Source organism: Schistocerca serialis, chromosome 6 (genome assembly GCF_023864345.2).
Source record: "Schistocerca serialis cubense isolate TAMUIC-IGC-003099 chromosome 6, iqSchSeri2.2, whole genome shotgun sequence".
In the NCBI taxonomy this organism is placed as follows: Eukaryota; Metazoa; Arthropoda; class Insecta; order Orthoptera; family Acrididae; genus Schistocerca; species Schistocerca serialis.
Window position 1 is genome coordinate 413,905,004 of NC_064643.1, and position 19,906 is coordinate 413,924,909.

The following is a 19,906-nucleotide window of genomic DNA, read 5'->3' on the forward strand; positions in this document are numbered from 1 at the left end:
TGGCATGGATCATGTGGTGTGTGGGTATCTATAGATAGAGAGGCTGTTAGCAAGGAACTCCATCTGCATGAGGATATTTTTCCCTCACTCCTAAGGGTGTGCTGTTTGTCAAACCCACAGAAGAATGCGTATCTCTTAGCAGCCCCAGAAATGATCCTCAACCTCTCAAAATTGCAGTTCTCTCCAATGTCAGAAGCGTTACCCCTGCACCTTCTTATAATGATACTTTGCTTGTCTTACTGGCACACTTATAGGCAACTAGTAAGGAAGTTATGAAGTATGAATAGAGAAGTGACACTCTTCCCATCAATCTAGTCTTCTCGAATTATGTTGTATCTAGAGTCTAATTTGGAAGTTAGGATTGCGTTTTGTAGTGGTTTTCAGTCCAGAAATAGGTTTGATGCAGCTCTCCATGCTACTCTATCCTGTGCAAGCTTCATCTCAAAGTACCTACTGCAACCTACATCCTTCTGAATCTGCTCAGTGTATTCTTCTCTTGGTCTTCCTCTATGATTTCTACCCTACATGCTGCCCTCCAATACTAAACTGGTGATCCCTTGATGCCTTAGAGCATGTCCTATAGACCGATCTCTTCGTCTAGTCAAGTTGTACCACAAATTTCTATTCTCCCCAATTATATTCAGTACCACCTCATTAGTTACATGATTTACCCATATAATCTTCATCATTCTTCTGTAGCACTACATTTCGAAAGCTTCTGTTCTTTTCTTGTCTAAACTATTTATTGTCCATGTTTCACTTCCATACAGGGCTACATTCCATACAAATACTTTCAGAAATGACTTCCTGACACTTAAATCTACACTTGACAACAAATTTCTCTTCTTCAGGACTGTTTTCCTTGCCATTGCCAGTCTATATTTTGTATCCTCTGTAGTTTGACCATCATCATTTATTTTGCTCCCCAGATAGCAAAACTCATCTACTTTGTCTCATTTCCTAATCTAATTTCCACAGCATAAGTTGATTTAATTCTGTTGCAAATTATTAAGTCTGAACAAAACAGTTTCATTTAAAATGGAATATTTCTTTAGGATACAGATTTGGCACTTAACTGAAAAAAATGAACTTCAAGGAGATCCTATATAAACAAAACATACTTCATGAAAATACCAAGGAATACGACATTGAACGTTAAAACATTTTTCCTGTTTACAACACTTCCTCCAAAAGGATAAATAAAACAGTCATATGAAAACTAAGAGTTACTGTTTGACTTCCTTTACACCGATGTCTGCACGCAGCAAATTAAATTGAACTCGCTCAAGTGTCTTTGTTGGCAGATCAGCTAACTGGTTTTTTCCATCTATATGTTCTCCCAAAATTTCACCATTCAGAAATCTTTCACGAATATAGACGTGTCGGACCTCTATGTGTTTTGACAGACAATGATATTCAGGGTTTTTTGCCAATTTTAATGCACCGGCATTGTCAATATAAAGTGTTGGAGATTGTTCTGGCATTTCAACCAAGTCACGTAGTAAATGACATAACCAAATTAGGCTAATTCTTTGGCTTCTTCACTTGCTGAAATGATTTCTGCTTCAGTTGTAGATGTAGCCACTACCTTCTGCAACTGACTTGTCCATGATATTGCCCCTCCATGGTACTTTGCCACAATACCAGTTGTTGAGCGTCTTGTCTGTTTGTCTCCACAAAATCAGCATCACTGTAAATTCTCAGATTTTCTTCTCTATTATAGCTAATGTCATCATTTAATGTACCTTTCAGATACTGAAATATGCGTTTAACTCAGTTCCAGTCTGAAGCAGTGGTTTTCTCATAGCTCGAGTAGCTTTATTGACTGCAAAACTTATGTTTTGACAAGTTGCTATTGAGAGATACATAAGACATCCAATTGCCTCGTTATAGGGAACGGATGACGAAATTGCTTCTGTTTCATTCTGATCATTTTCTTCACATCCAATGGGAGTTGAATTCATGTCAGATTCTACCATTCGAAATCATTCCAGTATTTCTTTCGTGTACTTTTCTTGACTTATCATAATTGCTCCATTTTCATTTTGTTTTATTTTTATGCCAAGAAAACTGTCAATAGTCCCCAATGTTTTATCAAATTCACATTGTAAAGTGTTCAGAAATGCTGTTATTTCTTCTTCGTCACTGCCAAAAGTTAGGCTGTCATCAACGTAAATAGCTACATAAAATCTTTTTTCATTGCATTTGTGATAAAACAACCAAGGATCTGCAGCACTGTTCTGAAAACCTGTTTTCTCCATAACTCCCATAAACTGTTTGTTCCACCAGCGTGGTGCTTGTTTTAGTCCATAGAGACTCTGTTTCAGGAGACACACCCGATGCATACTATCTTCAAAGCCTCTGGTTGTTCTATGTATACTTCATCTTGAAGTATTCCATTCAAAAATGCTGTCTTCACATCAAATTGTTTCAACACCAGTTTTAATGAAGCAGCTACTGCTAGCAAAACTCTAATGGTGCCATAACGTGCAACAGGACTAAATGTATCTTCATAATCTATTCCTGCTTGCTGAATATATCCGTTAGCAACTAATCGGGCTTTGAAGCAAGGGTTTCCATCAGCTGAAACTTTTCGACGTAGAACCCAACTATTTTGTTATACTTTGGCATTCATAGGACATTCAACAAACACCCAAGTATTGTTTCTCTTTAGTGATTCTAGTTCTTCATTGATAGCTTGCATCCAATTTTCTTTCTCATTCGACTGTAATACATCAGAAAAACAGTTTGGATCTTTTTGTTCGCCAGCAGTAACTTTCTATCCAGGCTGGTTTTCTTCGTAGCCTTCTGTTCTCCAGTTCATCTACGTTAGAAGATTCTGATGCTTTGGCTTTCAGGAATTCTGCTGATTTTTTGTTATTGATATCTGATTCCTGACTGCCTCCAGCCCATTAAAGTTTTCTTCACTTTGACTTCCTCTAGAACCAGACTGCCGAGGAATGTCTAAGGTAATGTGATCACTGTGGGAGCTACACCCTATCCCTGCTTTAAATTTTATATCATGACTCAAGACAACTTTCCTTTTGGAAGGAACCCAGACCCTAAATCCATCTTTGTCATTGACATACCCAGTGAGTTGTCCAAAAACAGCCTTCTCATCAAACTTTGAATGGAATTGTTTGCTTATATGAACATAGCAACCTGTACTAAAAATTCTGAGATGATTAAGTTTTCTCTCTGATCGATTGTACCACAGCTCATATGGAAATTTCTCTGGAACTGAAGACCTACCAGTACGATTTAAAATACAGACTGCTGTATTGCATGCTTCTGCCCACAGTCCTCTTGGTAGCCTGCTTGTGTTTAGCATTGAACATGCGGCTTCAATAATTGTTCTGTTTTCACGTTCAGCCACACCGTTTTGTTCAGGAGTATACAGTGGAGAAATCAGTAATTCTATTCCTCTATCCATGAGTAATTTCTTAATCATGTTGTTGTTAAATTCCTTGCCTCCATTATATCGAAATTGTTTAACAACATGTCCTCTGGTTTGTGCTTCATTTAAAAACTGCTTAAGCATATCGTACACTTCATGTTTGTGCTTAAGAAAGAAAATTCGACAAAATTTACTGAAATTGTCTTTAAAACATACATAATATTGAGCACCTCCAAACGACTCTGTACTCATTTGTCCATTGACATCTGCGTGAATTAATTCACCAGTAATTGTGGAGCGGTTTGTTTGTTGTTTGAATGGTATTCTATGCATCTTTCCTAATGCGCAACCGTCACAAAATTCAACATTACAACCTTCTACACAGATGTTAAGTTTCTTCAAAATGTTCTTGGTGTGTTGCTTATTTTGATGACCAAATCTTTAATGGTACATTTGCAGTGTTTCAGATGTTGCTAGCCTATATTTACTTGAACACTGTTTTCTGGTCTGACAACACACATATTCAACACGTACAGACCATTTTCCACATAGCTATCATGATGATGTGCAGCTGCTCTGGAAGAGAACAAATGAGTGCCTGCATCAGGCACATACAAAACATTTTCCAATCTGGCCCTATACCATTCATTGTTTCGTCTTATTTCGATGTAAACTGTGACTTTACCAAGTGCATGCATGTTAGTACCTTGTCTTCATAATGAAACCACTTCAGGAACATCAAATTCTCTGTACAAGACGAAGTATTGTTTATACGGGGTGATATGCTTCGTAGCACCACTATCACAATACCATTTATTTACATCAACATAATTTACAGTAGACGCACCCATGGCACACGACGAAAATACAGCATTTTCACTCACCTTCTCTCCTTGCCGCTCGTTATTTGCAGTCACGAGGTTTCTGTGGACACTCCACTGCCCAGTGTCCTAGTTGTTTACAATTGTTACATGGAAATTTTTGTTTTGCTTGCTCTTTTGTCATCTTATTTTTTCGTGAGTTGTACACAACCATTGAAGTTACATCGGTTGTACTTTGTTCACGCAGTTCAGTAGCAGAAAGTTTTTCAATAAGTAAGTTTAAATTCTGGGTTTCAGACAGTATTGTATTTCATACAACATATTCTCTTCATGTTTCGTTAATTCATCATTTAAATCTACAAATAACTTTTGTAGGTTAGCAACATGTGAGCTAACATCTTCTGCCTCTTCACGTTTGACAATGAAGAATGTTTCAATTAACAAGTTCAAGCGTTGCGTGCTACTACGTTCAAATTTCGCATGTAGTTTGTCCCATATTTCTTCAGCATTTCTGCACGTCAATACAAGTTCAGCTACTGGTTTGCTTAGTGCACTTGCTATCACACTTGCCACTTTCACATCATTCTTTTGCCATTCTGCGTGTCTGCCTTCTGTTCGCTTGTTGGTTCCCGAGGCACCACTGCAGGATCGCGCATACTGATAATAACGTCTTCCAGTTCATATGTACAGAGTACCATAGAGATATGCCATTTCCATTTTGCCCAATCTTCAGGCTCTTCAAGTTTATTGATAATCACTTTATAGTCACCGTTTGTAGCCATATTTTTACCATACAGCTCGATTCAACAACAGGTAGCTTCTACCAGCACACACTGAATTGAATCAAACTTGAAAAAACTGTATTTTGTTCAGTTTCATGTAGCCTGGGCACATAACCTGTCGCAAATTTTTAAGTCTGAATAAAACAGTTTCATTTAAAACGGTATATTTCTTTAGGATACAGATTTGGCACTTAACTGAAAAAAAAACTAACTTCGAGGAGATCCTATGTACACAAAACATACTTCATGAAAAATACCAAGGGATACTACATCGAACATTAAAGACATTTTTCCTTTTTTACAACAAATTCGACTAAATTCCATTATCTTTGTTTTGCTTTTGTTGATGTTCATCTTATATCCTCCTTTCAATACACTGTCCATTCCTTTCAACTGCTCTTCCAGGTCCTTTGCTGTCTCTGATAGAATTACAATGTCATTGGCAAACCTCAGAGTTTTTATTTCATCTCCATGGATATTAATTCCTACTCCAAATTTTTCATTTGTTTCCTTTACTGCTTGCTCAATATACAGATTGAATAATATCATGTGGAGCAGGTTTCCTCTGTCAGATCTCACTGATGTGCAGTCTATTGAAAGATATTATGTCCCATTCATCAGTTTGAAGATACAAATAATTCTATCTCATTTGGATCCAGGTGGTCTAGGGGAGTCTGAACTAGTTATTCTAAGACCACATTGCATATATCATCAATCGTGCTTTGAATGTTATTCTGAGCAAGGCTATTGCCTTTGAAGTGTTCCGAATTTCATTGATCACTTACAGTAGGGTGTGCCTTCTCTTATGAGACTGGAAAACGCAGATTTTTGATAATTAAAAACTATGGAAGTTGTGATGATTGAGTGTTTGGAATATTTGTGGTAGCTCTGGCATTATTATGGAGTTATGTGGCACTGTGTTGACATTCTCTCCTGCAATGGATTCGTATAATATTGGCTCATGGCACCCATAAAACCATGCCTTCACCACTGCTTGGACTGCTTGTGAATAAAAGCTCTGGTGGCTGTTGTTGCCATCTAATGTTGACAGTATATGTCTGAGGTGACAGCTGTGATTTGCCTTCAGGTTGTGATCTCTGGAGCAGGTAAGTAATGTATGTGATTCGTAACTGATTTGGCATAAAAATTAGACCCCACTTGCCATAGCTAGTCTTTCCTGTACTGAAATTTTCTGGACAACTATTGATTCCTGATCCATTCTTCTTCCATGATACACTATGTATTATCTGTCTGTGGTGAAATTTTCACTTTTGAAGTTCAACTGGATGAGAACAATAAAATACTGCTATACAGGAGAAATATACACAGTCCTGCCACATTAATGTAACAACCTGTCACACAGTTTGCAGTGTGGATGTGCAGGAAGAGAGCCAGTGAGGTTCTGGAAGGTACTGTCAGGGATTTGGAGCCATATTGAATCTAGTGAGTGGCCAGCTGCACTGGGTTCCTCTGTTAAGGATTCTTGGCGCAAATAGCCTGATCAAGGTAGTCCAACAGCTTCGCTGTTGGGTTTGATTCAGGGAAGTTTGATGGCCAAAGGATTATGGTGAAGTCATCCTTATGATCTTCAAACCATGCCAGTACATTAAGAGCTCTATTTCACATTGCATTGTCCTGCTGGTAGAGGCCATCATACCAAGGAGAAACACAATGCATGTAGGTATGGACATGGTCCCCAGGGATAGGTGCAGACTGGTGTTGATCCATTGTTGTTCCTTCCAGAGTGATGAGGTCATGTAGGGTATACCATAAAAACATTCCCCAGACCATAATGCTTCTTCCTGCAGCCTGGTTCTTTTTGATGATTGTTGCAGGATGTTTTCCATCTGCCTGATGGAGCATAGATTGTGATTCACTTGAAAAGGCCATCTGTCGTGACTCAGTGGACGTCCAGTTGTGGTACTGGCATGCAATTTCCAGCCTGCATTGTTGATGAACAGCAGCAAGCATGGGCGCTTGTCTCAGGCACCTGCTGTGAATGTTCACCAAACAGTTGTTGAGGAGACACTGTTAGTATCCCCTTGGTTCCTTTGGGTGGTCAGTTGCACAGCAGTTCCTCATCTGTTTGCCTGTACTATTCCTGCAGCCATCATTCACCCCTGTCAGATATGACCCATGGTGCACCTCAGTTGGTTTGGTGCTGGTTTTGGGTAGTGCCATTTTGACTTGCATGGTGTACTTTAACCACAGTGGTGCATGAATGGTTTTCTGGAAATGCTTCCACTCTTGGCCCAAATGCCAATGTTCATGCCCTTTTTGATGTCTGATAATTCTCTCTGTTTCTGCATTGTGACTATGACTGCACTGTTTTCCTCATCCCCATGACAGGCTTTGTGTACCCTACCATCTTTGCTGCCACCTGCCATCTGTGAGTGGTTAATGCTGATAGACGTTGAACATAGATGGTGGTCACACTAATGTGACTGGACCATGCATTATTACTCAAATGCTTTCCAATTCATCGATGGTCCACTCATTCTCACAACAGGTGGATAACTCACAGCCTGTGCTCAGAGTGACCTGTGTCTCCTTTCTAACCTTCCACAATGTATCCCTATCTTTTCCCTGATAAAGGTGCTAACAGTTCCAAAAGTTAAGCTGGTTTTTCTACTTTTATATATGCTGATTGGCAGTACTTTGAATTTCACTTCCTGAAGATAAGCACTGCCCTCAAATTTTATACTCTTCATTTGTTACAAGTAAATATCTTCTGAATGATGTCGTCACTAACTTGGGAAGTTGACATTTACTGCAGTAATGTGACCTAATTCTGAAATTATCATTGCAAATTAAAGCTTGTATTTGTACTAATTCTGTATCTGTGTCTGCCAACTGAACTTGAAATTTTAAGGTTGGTTACTACTTTCCTCTCTTGTACTGAAACAGTCATCACTAAAATTAATTTGTATTCAATATGAAAGTATTGGTCACATTTTTATATTAATTTCAATTGCTATTAAAGTTGCATTATATTTTACCTTAAATGCTTTACATAAATCACCATAAGTTTTGTTAAATAAATAGTATTTGATTACTTTCTATTTCTATGCTAACAGCAACGGCACTGGCCAGCAGTAAGAAGGAAATTGCTGAGGCAAAAGGTCGTGAGATTGAAGAACAGGCAAAAGTCATTCAGGCAGAGAAGGAAGAAGCAGAGGAAGTTCTGAAGGCAGCAATGCCAGCACTAGAAGCTGCTCGTCTTGCCTTAGCTGATTTAGATAAATCTGATATCACTGAGATCAGGTAATGGACAAAAAGACTACACAGTTGCAGCTTATAATGAAATTTTGTGTAGTAAAGAATGTCTAAGGTGTAATTATATAACACCCTCTCACTCTCCTGCTTGTACAGTGTTCCAGATAATATAGCTGTCTTAAATAATGCTGTGCCCACACTGTATAGCCATTTGATTATGTAAGAACTTCTGTCAGTAAGGAAATATAGTAATTGCTGGAATCTAGTGCTGTAGGATTATGGGTATTGATGCAAATTTTGAACATTATCTAAGCAGGAAACAATGGCAGCAAACAGAACACAATACATAGAGGTAAAAAGCAGAGAAACAGTCTTCTCAAAAATTAACCTGGCATTTCTACCAAGCCTTGCTGTACGAATTTTATTCATTATCTGTAATAAGCAAGACAACTGCTTCCTTAATGTCAATGGAGAAATTGTTGCGATGGGTGCTGTAATTTGATGTGAAATAAAAACTCCACTTCCAAAATCATAAGAAACCCCACCTTTAAATTAAAATGAAATGTAACAACAAAATGAGATTCCTTTAGATCGCTGTTTCATACAAATAAATTTATCCCGATAGAAGTTACCATTATCTCTGTTTCTGTGATTACTCCCATTGTGATTTATATCATTCCTATTATTATAGTGCATACTTCTTTCTACTGCCCTACCCAGTGTGTCAACATATTGTAAAAATTATTCAAGACAATTTTCAGGTCCTTGCAATAAATCCCATGACAATCTTTTTTGACCTAAAATAGTTACATTTGCTTGCATAGTGTTTTTTACGTTTAATATGTTTTGGTTTAAACTGACAATATTTTGTTGAGTTTTTTCCACTGTGGCCTTCTGTTCAACTCTGATGTCATCAACATTCTTTGATTGTTTTTCTGACTCCACTGCAAACTCATTTTCCAAGACAATAAATTTATTTTCTGAAACATCAGCCTTTTCATTCACACTTTTTAACCCCTCTGACAGCCCATTTTTTTTAACTCTGAAACCTGATTACTAAGTTGACCTATCTGATCTTGTATTATGTCCATTTTGCTCTTGTTTTCAGTTCTTATTTCAGTTAACTGATCATTAACTGCCCTAAATTCACTATTGATCTCTGTCTTCTCTTCCTCTAGTTTTGCCAAAATTAACTGCAAAATATATTTGATTTTTTATGATTTTTGCAGCGAATAAATTGTTTTATCACGTTTAGTTCACATATCCCTTAAATTGTGAGCCGGTGGTGTTGTAAACTTACGTCTGGTGTCCTTGGTTATATTCATCTTCTTCTGCCATAAGTATTTCTCTCTTGACCGTGTGTATAACAGTTCTTAATCTGGCTTCTTCTTCCGTTGCAGGCCACTTGTTGACCTGACATTGAGATGATGCACAGAAGAAAAGATTTGCAAAAAAACGAATTTTCAGACTTAGTATTTTCATTGGATTATTATTCAAACAATACATTGATTCACAAGAAAAATGTCTTCTTGCCACGAGAACTAAAGACTGAGTCTCTCTAATGAATACCAAAAAAAAAAATGACTGGAGTTTTTATCATTTGTTATTCACCTTCTGGCGTAGCAAAATATATCTATATTGATGCTTACAATGGCTGCGCTAATGTTTATTATCACTGGTTTTAAATTTTTGTCGTAGTTTGTTTGGGCTTTTCCTTATGTACCTATACAATGGCTCAAGCATATCCTGACTGGATCTTGCAACTTTCATTTCTACCTCACTTTTGCTTTCACTCCTACTCATTTTGTTAACAAGCACATGAGTCTACAAACAATTTAACTTCACAAATAGTTTGTACTTATCTTTCCTTTCTGATGTCCCTGGTTGTAGTTGTAAAGTCCTCTTCACTTTCATTCAATCCGGCCCATCATTATTGGTAATACATCATCACTGCTGGTCTAAAACACCTTTGTAGGGCAGTCTTTGGCTTTTTCCCAATGTGATTAAAAATTTATTTGTACATAAATATCAAAAATCAACAAAATCAAGCAATTTCTGGAACAGATAAAACTTCATTATTACTCAATTAATCACAGACGACACCCACACTTGTAATTTATACCCCCTCCCCTTTAGTAGTTGCAGCTGTTGTCCACGATAAACAAAGTCTTTTATGAAAATTTGAGAGGAGTGAAGATTACAATAAACTTTTTAGTTTACTTACAATATTATGAGAAGAAAAGTTGCAACTCACCATATAGCGGAGATGCTGAGTCGTGGAGAGTCACAACAAAAAGACTTTTACAATTAAAGCTTTTTACCATTGGACTTCATCAACAATGGATACAATAACGCACGTGTGACGTGCGCACACGCACGTGCGTACACACACACACACACACACACACACACACACACACACACACGAGCCAGGAAAATGCATCACCGACAAACAAATCAGTGGTACAATAATGGGCACTCATATGGCACCATCCTATGCCAACTTATTCATGGGCCATCTAGAGGTATCCTCCCTAACCTCCTAGATTCCCAAGTCCCTCATCTGGTTGAGATTCATTGAAGACATCTTTGTGATCTGGACTGAGAATCAGGGCACCCTATCCATATTCCTCCAGAAGGTCAACGTCACCTCTGCCATTCCCTTCACCTGGTACTCCTCAACACAAAAAGCCACCATCTTTAATGCTGACCTTGCTACATCAGTACCTCCATCCACATCAAACCTACCAGCCACCAACAATAGCTCAACTTGAACAACTGCTACCCATTCCATACCAAGAAGGCTCTTCCACGCATCCTAACCGCTAGTGTCATCACCTGTGTAGTGACCAGCAGGCCTCTCCAGATATACCAAGGGTGTCATGGAGGCCTTCAAGAACTGCACTTCCCTCCCAACTTGTCCAGAAACAGATCTCCCATGTCCTGTCTCTCCAGTCATCTTCCACCTCCTACATACCCTCCATGTGGCCACAAAGGAGCACTATTCTTCTGAACAAGTACCACCAAAGACTGGAGCAACTGAATCATATATCCCTAGACAGGCCAGGTAAGATGCCTTTTGAATACAGACAGAGTAGCATTTGTTATAGCAGATCAGAGAAAGAAAATTTTAATATAGTATTAGTAATATTATGAGAAGGAAAGTTGCCACACACACACACACACACACATATATATATATATATATATATATATATATATATATATATATATATATATATATATATATATATATATATATATATAAAAAAACAAAGATGATGTGACTTACCAAACGAAAGAGCTGGCAGGTCGATAGACACACAAACAAACACAAACATTCACACAAAATTCAAGCTTTCGCAACAAACTGTTGCCTCATCAGGAAAGAGGGAAGGAGAGGGAAAGATGAAAGGATGTGGGTTTTAAGGGAGAGGGTAAGGAGTCATTCCAATCCCGGGAGCGGAAAGACTTACCTTAGGGGGAAAAAAGGACGGGTATACACTCGCACATACACACATATCCATCCACACATACACAGACTCAAGCAGACATTTGTAAAGACAAATATATATATAATATTAATAGAGGTAAACATTCCATATGGGAAAATATACCTAAAAACAAAGATGACGTGACTTACCAAACGAAAGCGCTGGCACGTCGAAGGACACACAAACAAACACAAACATACACACAAAATTCAAGCTTTCGCAACAAACTGTTGCCTCATCAGGAAAGAGGGAAGGAGAGGGAAAGACGAAAGGATGTGGGTTTTAAGGGAGAGGGTAAGGAGTCATTCCAATCCCGGGAGCGGAAAGACTTACCTTAGGGGGAAAAAAGGACAGGTATACACTCGCACACACGCACACAGACACAAGCAGACATTTGTAAAGGCAAAGAGTTTGGGCAGAGATGTCAGTCGAGGCGGAAGTGCAGAGGCAAAGATGTTGTTGAATGACAGGTGAGGTATGAGTGGCGGCAACTTGAAATTAGCGGAGATTGAGGCCTGGTGGATAACGGGAAGAGAGGATATATTGAAGAGCAAGTTCCCATCTCCGGAGTTCGGATAGGTTGGTGTTAGTGGGAAATATCCAGATAACCCGGATGGTGTAACACTGTGCCAAGATGTGCTGGCCGTGCACCAAGGCATGTTTAGCCACAGGGTGATCCTCATTACCAACAAACACTGTCTGCCTGTGTCCATTGACCTTCTCCTTTTTACCGTAATCTACTATACAATTTTATCCCGCCTATATATACTCAATAATACGTCACCCACTTCCAAACCATAACCAAAAATTTTTTTCCGCTTTCAACACTACCGCTGCTATAAAATCCACCGTTTCTAGTCCACAAACAGTTCCTTTCACCTATTAAACAACCATTTCGTCTAGTTCTGATAACTTTCGCTTTATTTCCATTTCCATTTTTCCTACATCACTGATAATTTTTAGCCGCTTCCCACAGGTTTTAACGTCATTATTTCTTCGCCAGACAATTGTTAGCCTCATTTTCATAATCTGCCACCACAAAACCACTCTTTTTAACACGTTTACACGCCGTTTTTTCGAAATTTTCCCGAAACTCTCCATCCTTTAACGTGTTTTGGCGGCAACACAACCACCTAACCTTTGTGCACATCGTTGTCTACCAACCCAAGTTCACCACAGGATCAACATAGCCCAGCTTTACCCAACACTTTTTCACCTTTTTCCACAACAGATCTCCAGTTACTTTCTCCAGTTATTTTCATTTCCATTTCAACCTCATGTTACACTTTCCACCTTCTAATACCATGTCACCCTCACAACACCCCCACAATGACCCCATTAAGTTTAATTTACATTCCCTCCACAAACATGCCTTCACCCTAGCCAGATTACGCTCGCATATTTTATTTTCTCAGGCTTGTCTGACATTTGGCATTACCCCCAAAGGCCTCACACTTAAAGTTCCCATCTCTGGCTGCAACCCTTCTTTCCATCAGTCCCTATACCAGTTCCAAACTGAACAATCCATTGCCCTCACCCACCTAATCCTTCACCCACACATCAACTCAGCCAATGAACACACCCGTCAACTCCAATCCTTAATAAAAGTCCTCAATCTTTCCTCTCCCACATCCACACCGGCTGTTCAGAGCATCCTCCTACAGACCAACCGCAAATTAGAACAGCATGCCACCCTTCACCTCAAAAAACTATCCAATCTCCTGGTTTCCCATCTCCGGAAAGGCAACTCACTCACCCTTCACAACCTTTCCAGCATACCTCAACCTCCTCTCATTGCACACAAACCCAGTCTCTCCCATCTACTCAACCTCCAACTTCCAGCTCCACTCCCTCCTAAACCTCAAAATTCCAATCAACACAATCTGGAACCACAACACCCTAATTCAGTAGTTAACCTTTCCTCCAAACCTCTCTCCCAATCCGAAACCTCTGTCCTACCCAAAGGCCTCACCTTCAGCCCCACTCCCAGATTCAACCAAACTGCCCTCGTCAAAGATTTACTGTTCTACACTCGTACTCTCTGCTGGAAGTATCACTTTGCCACGAAGAAAAATGATCCTAATCCTACTCCTAATGATCCAACTCCCCAAGACACTATCCAAATTGAACCTTGCCTGGAACAGTTCCGTCCTCCGTCACAGTGGGACCCACCTCCTCTTCCTCAAAATCACCCTCTCCAAACCTTCCAGGAATTTCTGACTTCCAGCCTTGCCTCTCAATCTTCTTAAAAACCTTAATCCGACTCCCAACATCACCACTGCTGAAGCCCAGGCTATCAGTGATCTGAAGGCTGACCAGTCCATCGTCATCCTTCCAGCGGACAAGGGTTCGATGACCGTGGTACTTAATCATCGGGAGTATGTGGCTGAGGGACTGCGTCAGCTTTCAGACAACACCACATACAAAGTGTGCTAAGGTAATCCCATTCCTGATGTCCACGCGGAGCTTCAAGGAATCCTCAGAACCTTAGGCCCCCTACAAAACCTTTCACCTGACTCCATCAACCACCTGACCCCACCGACACCCCGCACCCCTACCTTCTACCTTCTTCCTAAAATTCACAAACCCAATCATCCCGGCCACCCCATTGTAGCTGGTTACCAAGCTCCCACAGAACGTATCTCTGCCTACGTAGATCAACACCTTCAACCCATTACATGCAGTCTCCCATCCTTCATCAAAGACACCAACCACTTTCTCGAACGTCTGGAATCCTTACCCAATCCGTTACCCCCGGAAACCATCCTTGTAACCACTGATGCCACTTCCTTATACACAAATATCCCGCACTTCCAGGGCCTCGCTGCGATGGAGCACTTCCTTTCACGCCGATCACCTGCCACCCTACCTAAAACCTCTTTCCTCATTACCTTAGCCAGCTTCATCCTGACCCACAACTTCTTCACTTTTGAAGGCCAGACATACCAACAATTAAAGGGAACAGCCATGGGTACCAGGATGGCCCCCTCGTACGCCAACCTATTCATGGGTCGCTTAGAAGAAGCCTTCTTGGTTACCCAAGCCTGCCAACCCAAAGTTCGGTACAGATTTATTGATGACATCTTCATGATCTGGACTCACAGTGAAGAAGAACTCCAGATTTTCCTCTCCAACCTCAACTCCTTTGGTTCCATCAGATTAACCTGGTCCTACTCCAAATCCCATGCCACTTTCCTTGACGTTGACCTCCACCTGTCCAATGGCCAGCTTCACACGTCCGTCCACATCAAACCCACCAACAAGCAACAGTACCTCCATTATGACAGCTGCCACCCATTCCACATCAAACGGTCCCTTCCCTACAGCCTAGGTCTTCGTGGTGAACGAATCTGCTCCAGCCTGGAATACCTGAACCATTACACCAACAACCTGACAACAGCTTTCGCACCCCACAACTACCCTCCCGACCTGGTACAGAAACAAATAACCAGAGCCACTTCCTCATTCCTTCAAACCCAGAACCTCCCACAGAAGAACTCCAAAAGTGCCCCACTTGTGACAGGATACTTTTCGGGACTGGATCAGACTCTGAATGTGGCTCCCCAGCAAGGATACGACTTCCTCAAATCCTGCCCTGAAATGAGATCCATCCTTCATGAAATCCTCCCCACTCCACCGAGAGTGTCTTTCCTCCGTCCACCTAACCTTCGTAACCCCTTAGTTCATCCCTATGAAATCCCCAAACCACCTTCCCTACCCTCTGGCTCCTACCCTTGTAACCGCCCCCAGTGTAAAACCTGTCCCATGCTCCCTCACACCACCACCTACTCCAGTCCTGTAACCCGGAAGGCGTACACAATCAAAGGAAGAGCCATGTGTGAAAGCACCCATGTGATTTACCAACTGAGCTGCCTACACTGTGAAGCTTTCTATGTGGGAATGACCAGCAACAAACTGTCCATTCGCATGAATGGACACAGGCAGACAGTGTTTGTTGGTAATGAGGATCACCCTGTGGCTAAACATGCCTTGGTGCACGGCCAGCACATTTTGGCACAGTGTTACACCGTCCGGGTTATCTGGATACTTCCCACTAACACCAACCTGTCAGAACTCCAGAGATGGGAACTTGCCCTTCAGTATATCCTCTCTTATCGTTATCTGCCAGGACTCAACCTCCACTAATTTCAAGTTGCCACCGCTCATACCTCACCTGTCTTTCAACAACATCTTTGCCTCTGTACTTCTTCCTAGACTGACATCTCTGTTGAAAGTCTTTGCCTTTACAAATGTCTGCTTGTGTCTGTGTATGTGCGGTTGGATATGGGTGTGTGTGCGAGTGTATACCTGTCCTTTTTTCCCCCTAAGGTAAGTCTTTCCACTCCCGGGATTGGAATGACTCCTTACCCTCTCCCATAAAACCCACATCCTTTCGTCTTTCCCTCTCCTTCCCTCTTTCCTGATGAAGCAACTGTTGGTTGCGAAAGCTTGAGTTTTGTGTGTATGTTTGTGTTTGCTTCTGTGTCTATGGACCTGCCAGCACTTTCGTTTGGTAAGTCACATCATCTTTGTTTTAGGGAATAAAAAGGGTTTCAATTGGGATTCTTTTTAACTGTTCTTTTAATTTATTAGTAGGAAATGCTGTGAGGCTTTTTGGTAGGGCATTGGCTAGCTTCAGCCCAACATAAAGTGCATTTTTTTCATATAAAGCTGTTCTGTGGCTATTTACATGGTATCTGAACTTTTGCCTTGTGTTGTACTGGTGCAGGTCACAGTTGAAATTTGGATTTATTGTTTTCATGAGCAATATAACTTTTAATATGTGTATGCCTATAATGATAAGCACACCTAATTTTGGGAACAGATTCTGACATGGCTCTCTAGGTTTGGCACCACAAATAATTCTGATGACTTTTTTCTGTAGTATTAATAATGTGCTTAGATTGGCTTTAGTTGTTACACCATATATTTATACGGCATAGTTTAAATGTGATGAGAATAGGGCATGATAAGCAGTTTTTGGTACACCCATATCCTTACAGTATTTGCTAATTATATTTATAGCAAATACATTCTTCGACAGCTTACAGGCTAAGGAATCATTATGCATGTCCCATTTGAAGCAGAAATCACTGGAAGCAGTTATTTCCATGGAATATCTAGGAGTATGCTTGTGGAGCAATTTCAAGTGGAATGATCACTTAAAGTTAATGGCAAGAATCATCTGGAAATCTAGTCCATCAACAAAGAAAATAGCTAACAAAACATTTGTTTCATCAATACTTGAATATTGCTCATCAGTATGGGATGTGTACCAGTTGCTTAACATGCTGTCCAACATGATGTGCTTCTCCTTAATGACTACTTTATCCACTGTGCTATCTACACAAACACACACACACACACACACACACACACACACACACACACACACACACACACAGCCTTCCGATAATGTGCTTATTAGCCCTGTCCTGTCCCCAACAAGCCTTACACATTCTGCCAGGCATTACTAGCATCTTCCCCCACCTATACTTGCTATCCATTCCCCTCACCCCAATTCAGGGTTCCTCCTTATCACGCGTTATCCATCACAGCAGATTGCAGCTACATGAGACACTACTGCAGTCAGGCTCTAACTCTGTGAGATAGTAGCCATGTATGAGCGAGTTGTGCTTGTGTGAAGGCATGTGTGTATTTCCAACTGGAGAAGGACTAATTTCAACTAATTTCAAAAGCTTAACACTCCTTCTCATTGTGCCTGTCTGTGACTCAGTGCCTCATATGTACGGTGTGTATCAATCCTTCCATCTGATTTTGTTCTTATTCACAATAGGATCAGAAACTAAACAGAGTACATTTCCTTTCTTTGCTAAGTTTGAACAATAACTTAAATGTGGTAGTAACTTTTGAAGAATTTGGTGTATACCTTTGAATAATGCACTGAGTGTAATGAATAGATATAAATACTATGCTCTGTCTGAGAATAAGATAAAAATAAATGTTGCATTTTGGTTAGGATTTTTGTGTAAGATGAGAGTAACATTTTTCATATGAAACTATGCCATTTGTGTATAAACACAGATATTCTATAACATGAGTACATTTGCACACACACACACAAAATGCAGATGCCGTGTACTTACTTTTGACTATTTCAGAACCTTTATGTATACCAGATGAAATGAATATAGAAAAAGTAAATCTTAGTGTCCTCATTTATTTAATAATGTGAACTGGGGTTTTGGATGGTCTATTTTAGATATTTTACTTTGTTTTTGTGTATGAATAGTAACCTATATTAAGATTTTGAGGACAACTTAAAAGTGATCATGAATATGTAAGTCATATAATTAACTATTTTATGATTTAAGTAGAACTTCTTTGATTTTCTATTTTTAAAATATGTTTATAAAAAAACCTATTTAAAAAAATTCATTTTTCTTTTGTAGGGAGATGTAAGATCTGTAGTGCAATCTCCATAATCATAACACAGCACAGGATAGCATATTTATTCGCATCAGCAATATAGAAAGTAACTGGTTTTGTTGACAGTGCAGTGTACTGTGTACCAGTGGCAGTTCTGTTCTGACATTGGTTCTGACTGCTATTCAGGCATTTTTCACTGATGTTGTCTTAACCTGACACATACTTGGTTCCTTAGTGGCACATTAATATGAAACTGTGTGATGAAATCATTCAAATCTAATTGTTTCTCAGTGCTTCTGTTCTTAATCAACCAATGTGTTAATAAAACATTTAAAAATCTAATTGTATCACAGTACTTCTGTTCTTAATCAACTGATGAGACTTCAAAAATCCAGGTGATAAATGCTAGAACTCCTCTTACTGTGGCATCCCCTGAAAGTAGTCTGTGTATTACAAGGCAGACAAGAGAATAATGTGTATCAGTGTCTCCTTCATGTTTCTCTTTTCCATGTACCTTCTGCAGTTTGCATGTGTATGGTATCTCCCTCCTCTTCTTCATTTCCTTCTGACTATATATGCTTAGGTTCCAGTTTCAATATCTTTTCTCTGGTTTGTTCACTGATCTTCCCTTCAAAGTTTTATAATTTGAGGCTTGCTGCAGTATATTTGTCTTTGACAATGTATTCCTTCCATTCTTCTTTTTTTCCTGTGTAGCTTTCTCTGTTAATGATTCACAGCTAATTCTGTTCTTATGTAGTTATTACTGATCTTGTCCTTTCTCCTAGAAATTTGTATATACTTCAGCCTCAGTCACCCAAATGCTATCATTGGTGTTTTCGAGGTATTATGAAGCCATTGTCAGATGATCTGAATATGTTATATTGTAACTCATCACCTTTTCAGTTGATGAATTACTATATAATGTGTGAAGGGACTTGAGGATGGCGTGGTGTGTGTGAGGGACTCTCCTCTAATAAAGATGAGTGTAGGAGTAGCAGAAGAAGGCAGCCCATGGGTATAGATGCCCTTTATTTTTATTATTTACAATCATGCAGTGTTCTTGGGCATGGATGTTGATCTGTGGGACCTCAGCAAGTGCAGAAAACATGCTACCACTTAGTCTCTGGGTACACTGTTCTCAAAGAGTCATCCTTGTTAGCAGCAACACATATTGAGCGCTTTCTGGCACTGTGTTAGGCACCTGTAGATGTCTCATGTAACTGAGCCCATAGCAGGTTTGACCATGGTATATGCTGTTGTCCTGGTGAAGATGGATGAGTGATGGCTGGGCGATCCAGTGCACTGAACTCTGCACTGTAGGGTGGATGGCTATTGTTGGCTGTGTCAGACACCAGTGGCACTTGACTCGGGACACTCAGTTTGAGCCCTGGGACATGTGAAGACGACTTGATTCCACCACCAGATCATGGTCGCTTTGTGGCAGCAGAGCACAGGGCTGCCAGGAGCCTAGGTGGCCAGGCAGTAGTCAAGGAGTTCAAGGCCCAGTGATGGTGGGGCAGCTATGTCATAGGTGTATTGTTGTCTTCACAGCAGTGTCCAACAAGGTTGTGGGTATCACAACATAGGCCATCTGTTTAACAATCACTGGCTGGCCCTTAGGGTTACAAATAATGTTGTCCTGAGGCTGATCATATAGAAGAAATAGCATTGCCACATTGTTCCATCACTTGGAAGCCTCTTGAATAGTGTCAGTGTCCAAGGACTCAGTCATAGCCTTGCAAAAGTGAGTCAGTGTGTGGCAGTGATTGCAGTGGAGGCTGCTGCATCAGCATTGGTTGTTGATGG

General features: G+C 40.1%; 1 protein-coding gene across 1 annotated transcript in view; it reads left to right on the top strand.

Annotated features, from left to right (window-relative positions):
• LOC126484896 (dynein axonemal heavy chain 10) overlaps window positions 1-19,906 on the top strand; it is a 1,141,797-nt gene that overhangs the window by 769,525 nt on the left and 352,366 nt on the right. Inside the window, exon 46 of the mRNA XM_050108495.1 lies at window positions 8,078-8,264. Within this exon, the coding sequence (XP_049964452.1) occupies window positions 8,078-8,264 (187 nt within the window). The remainder of the gene's footprint in view (window positions 1-8,077; window positions 8,265-19,906) is intronic.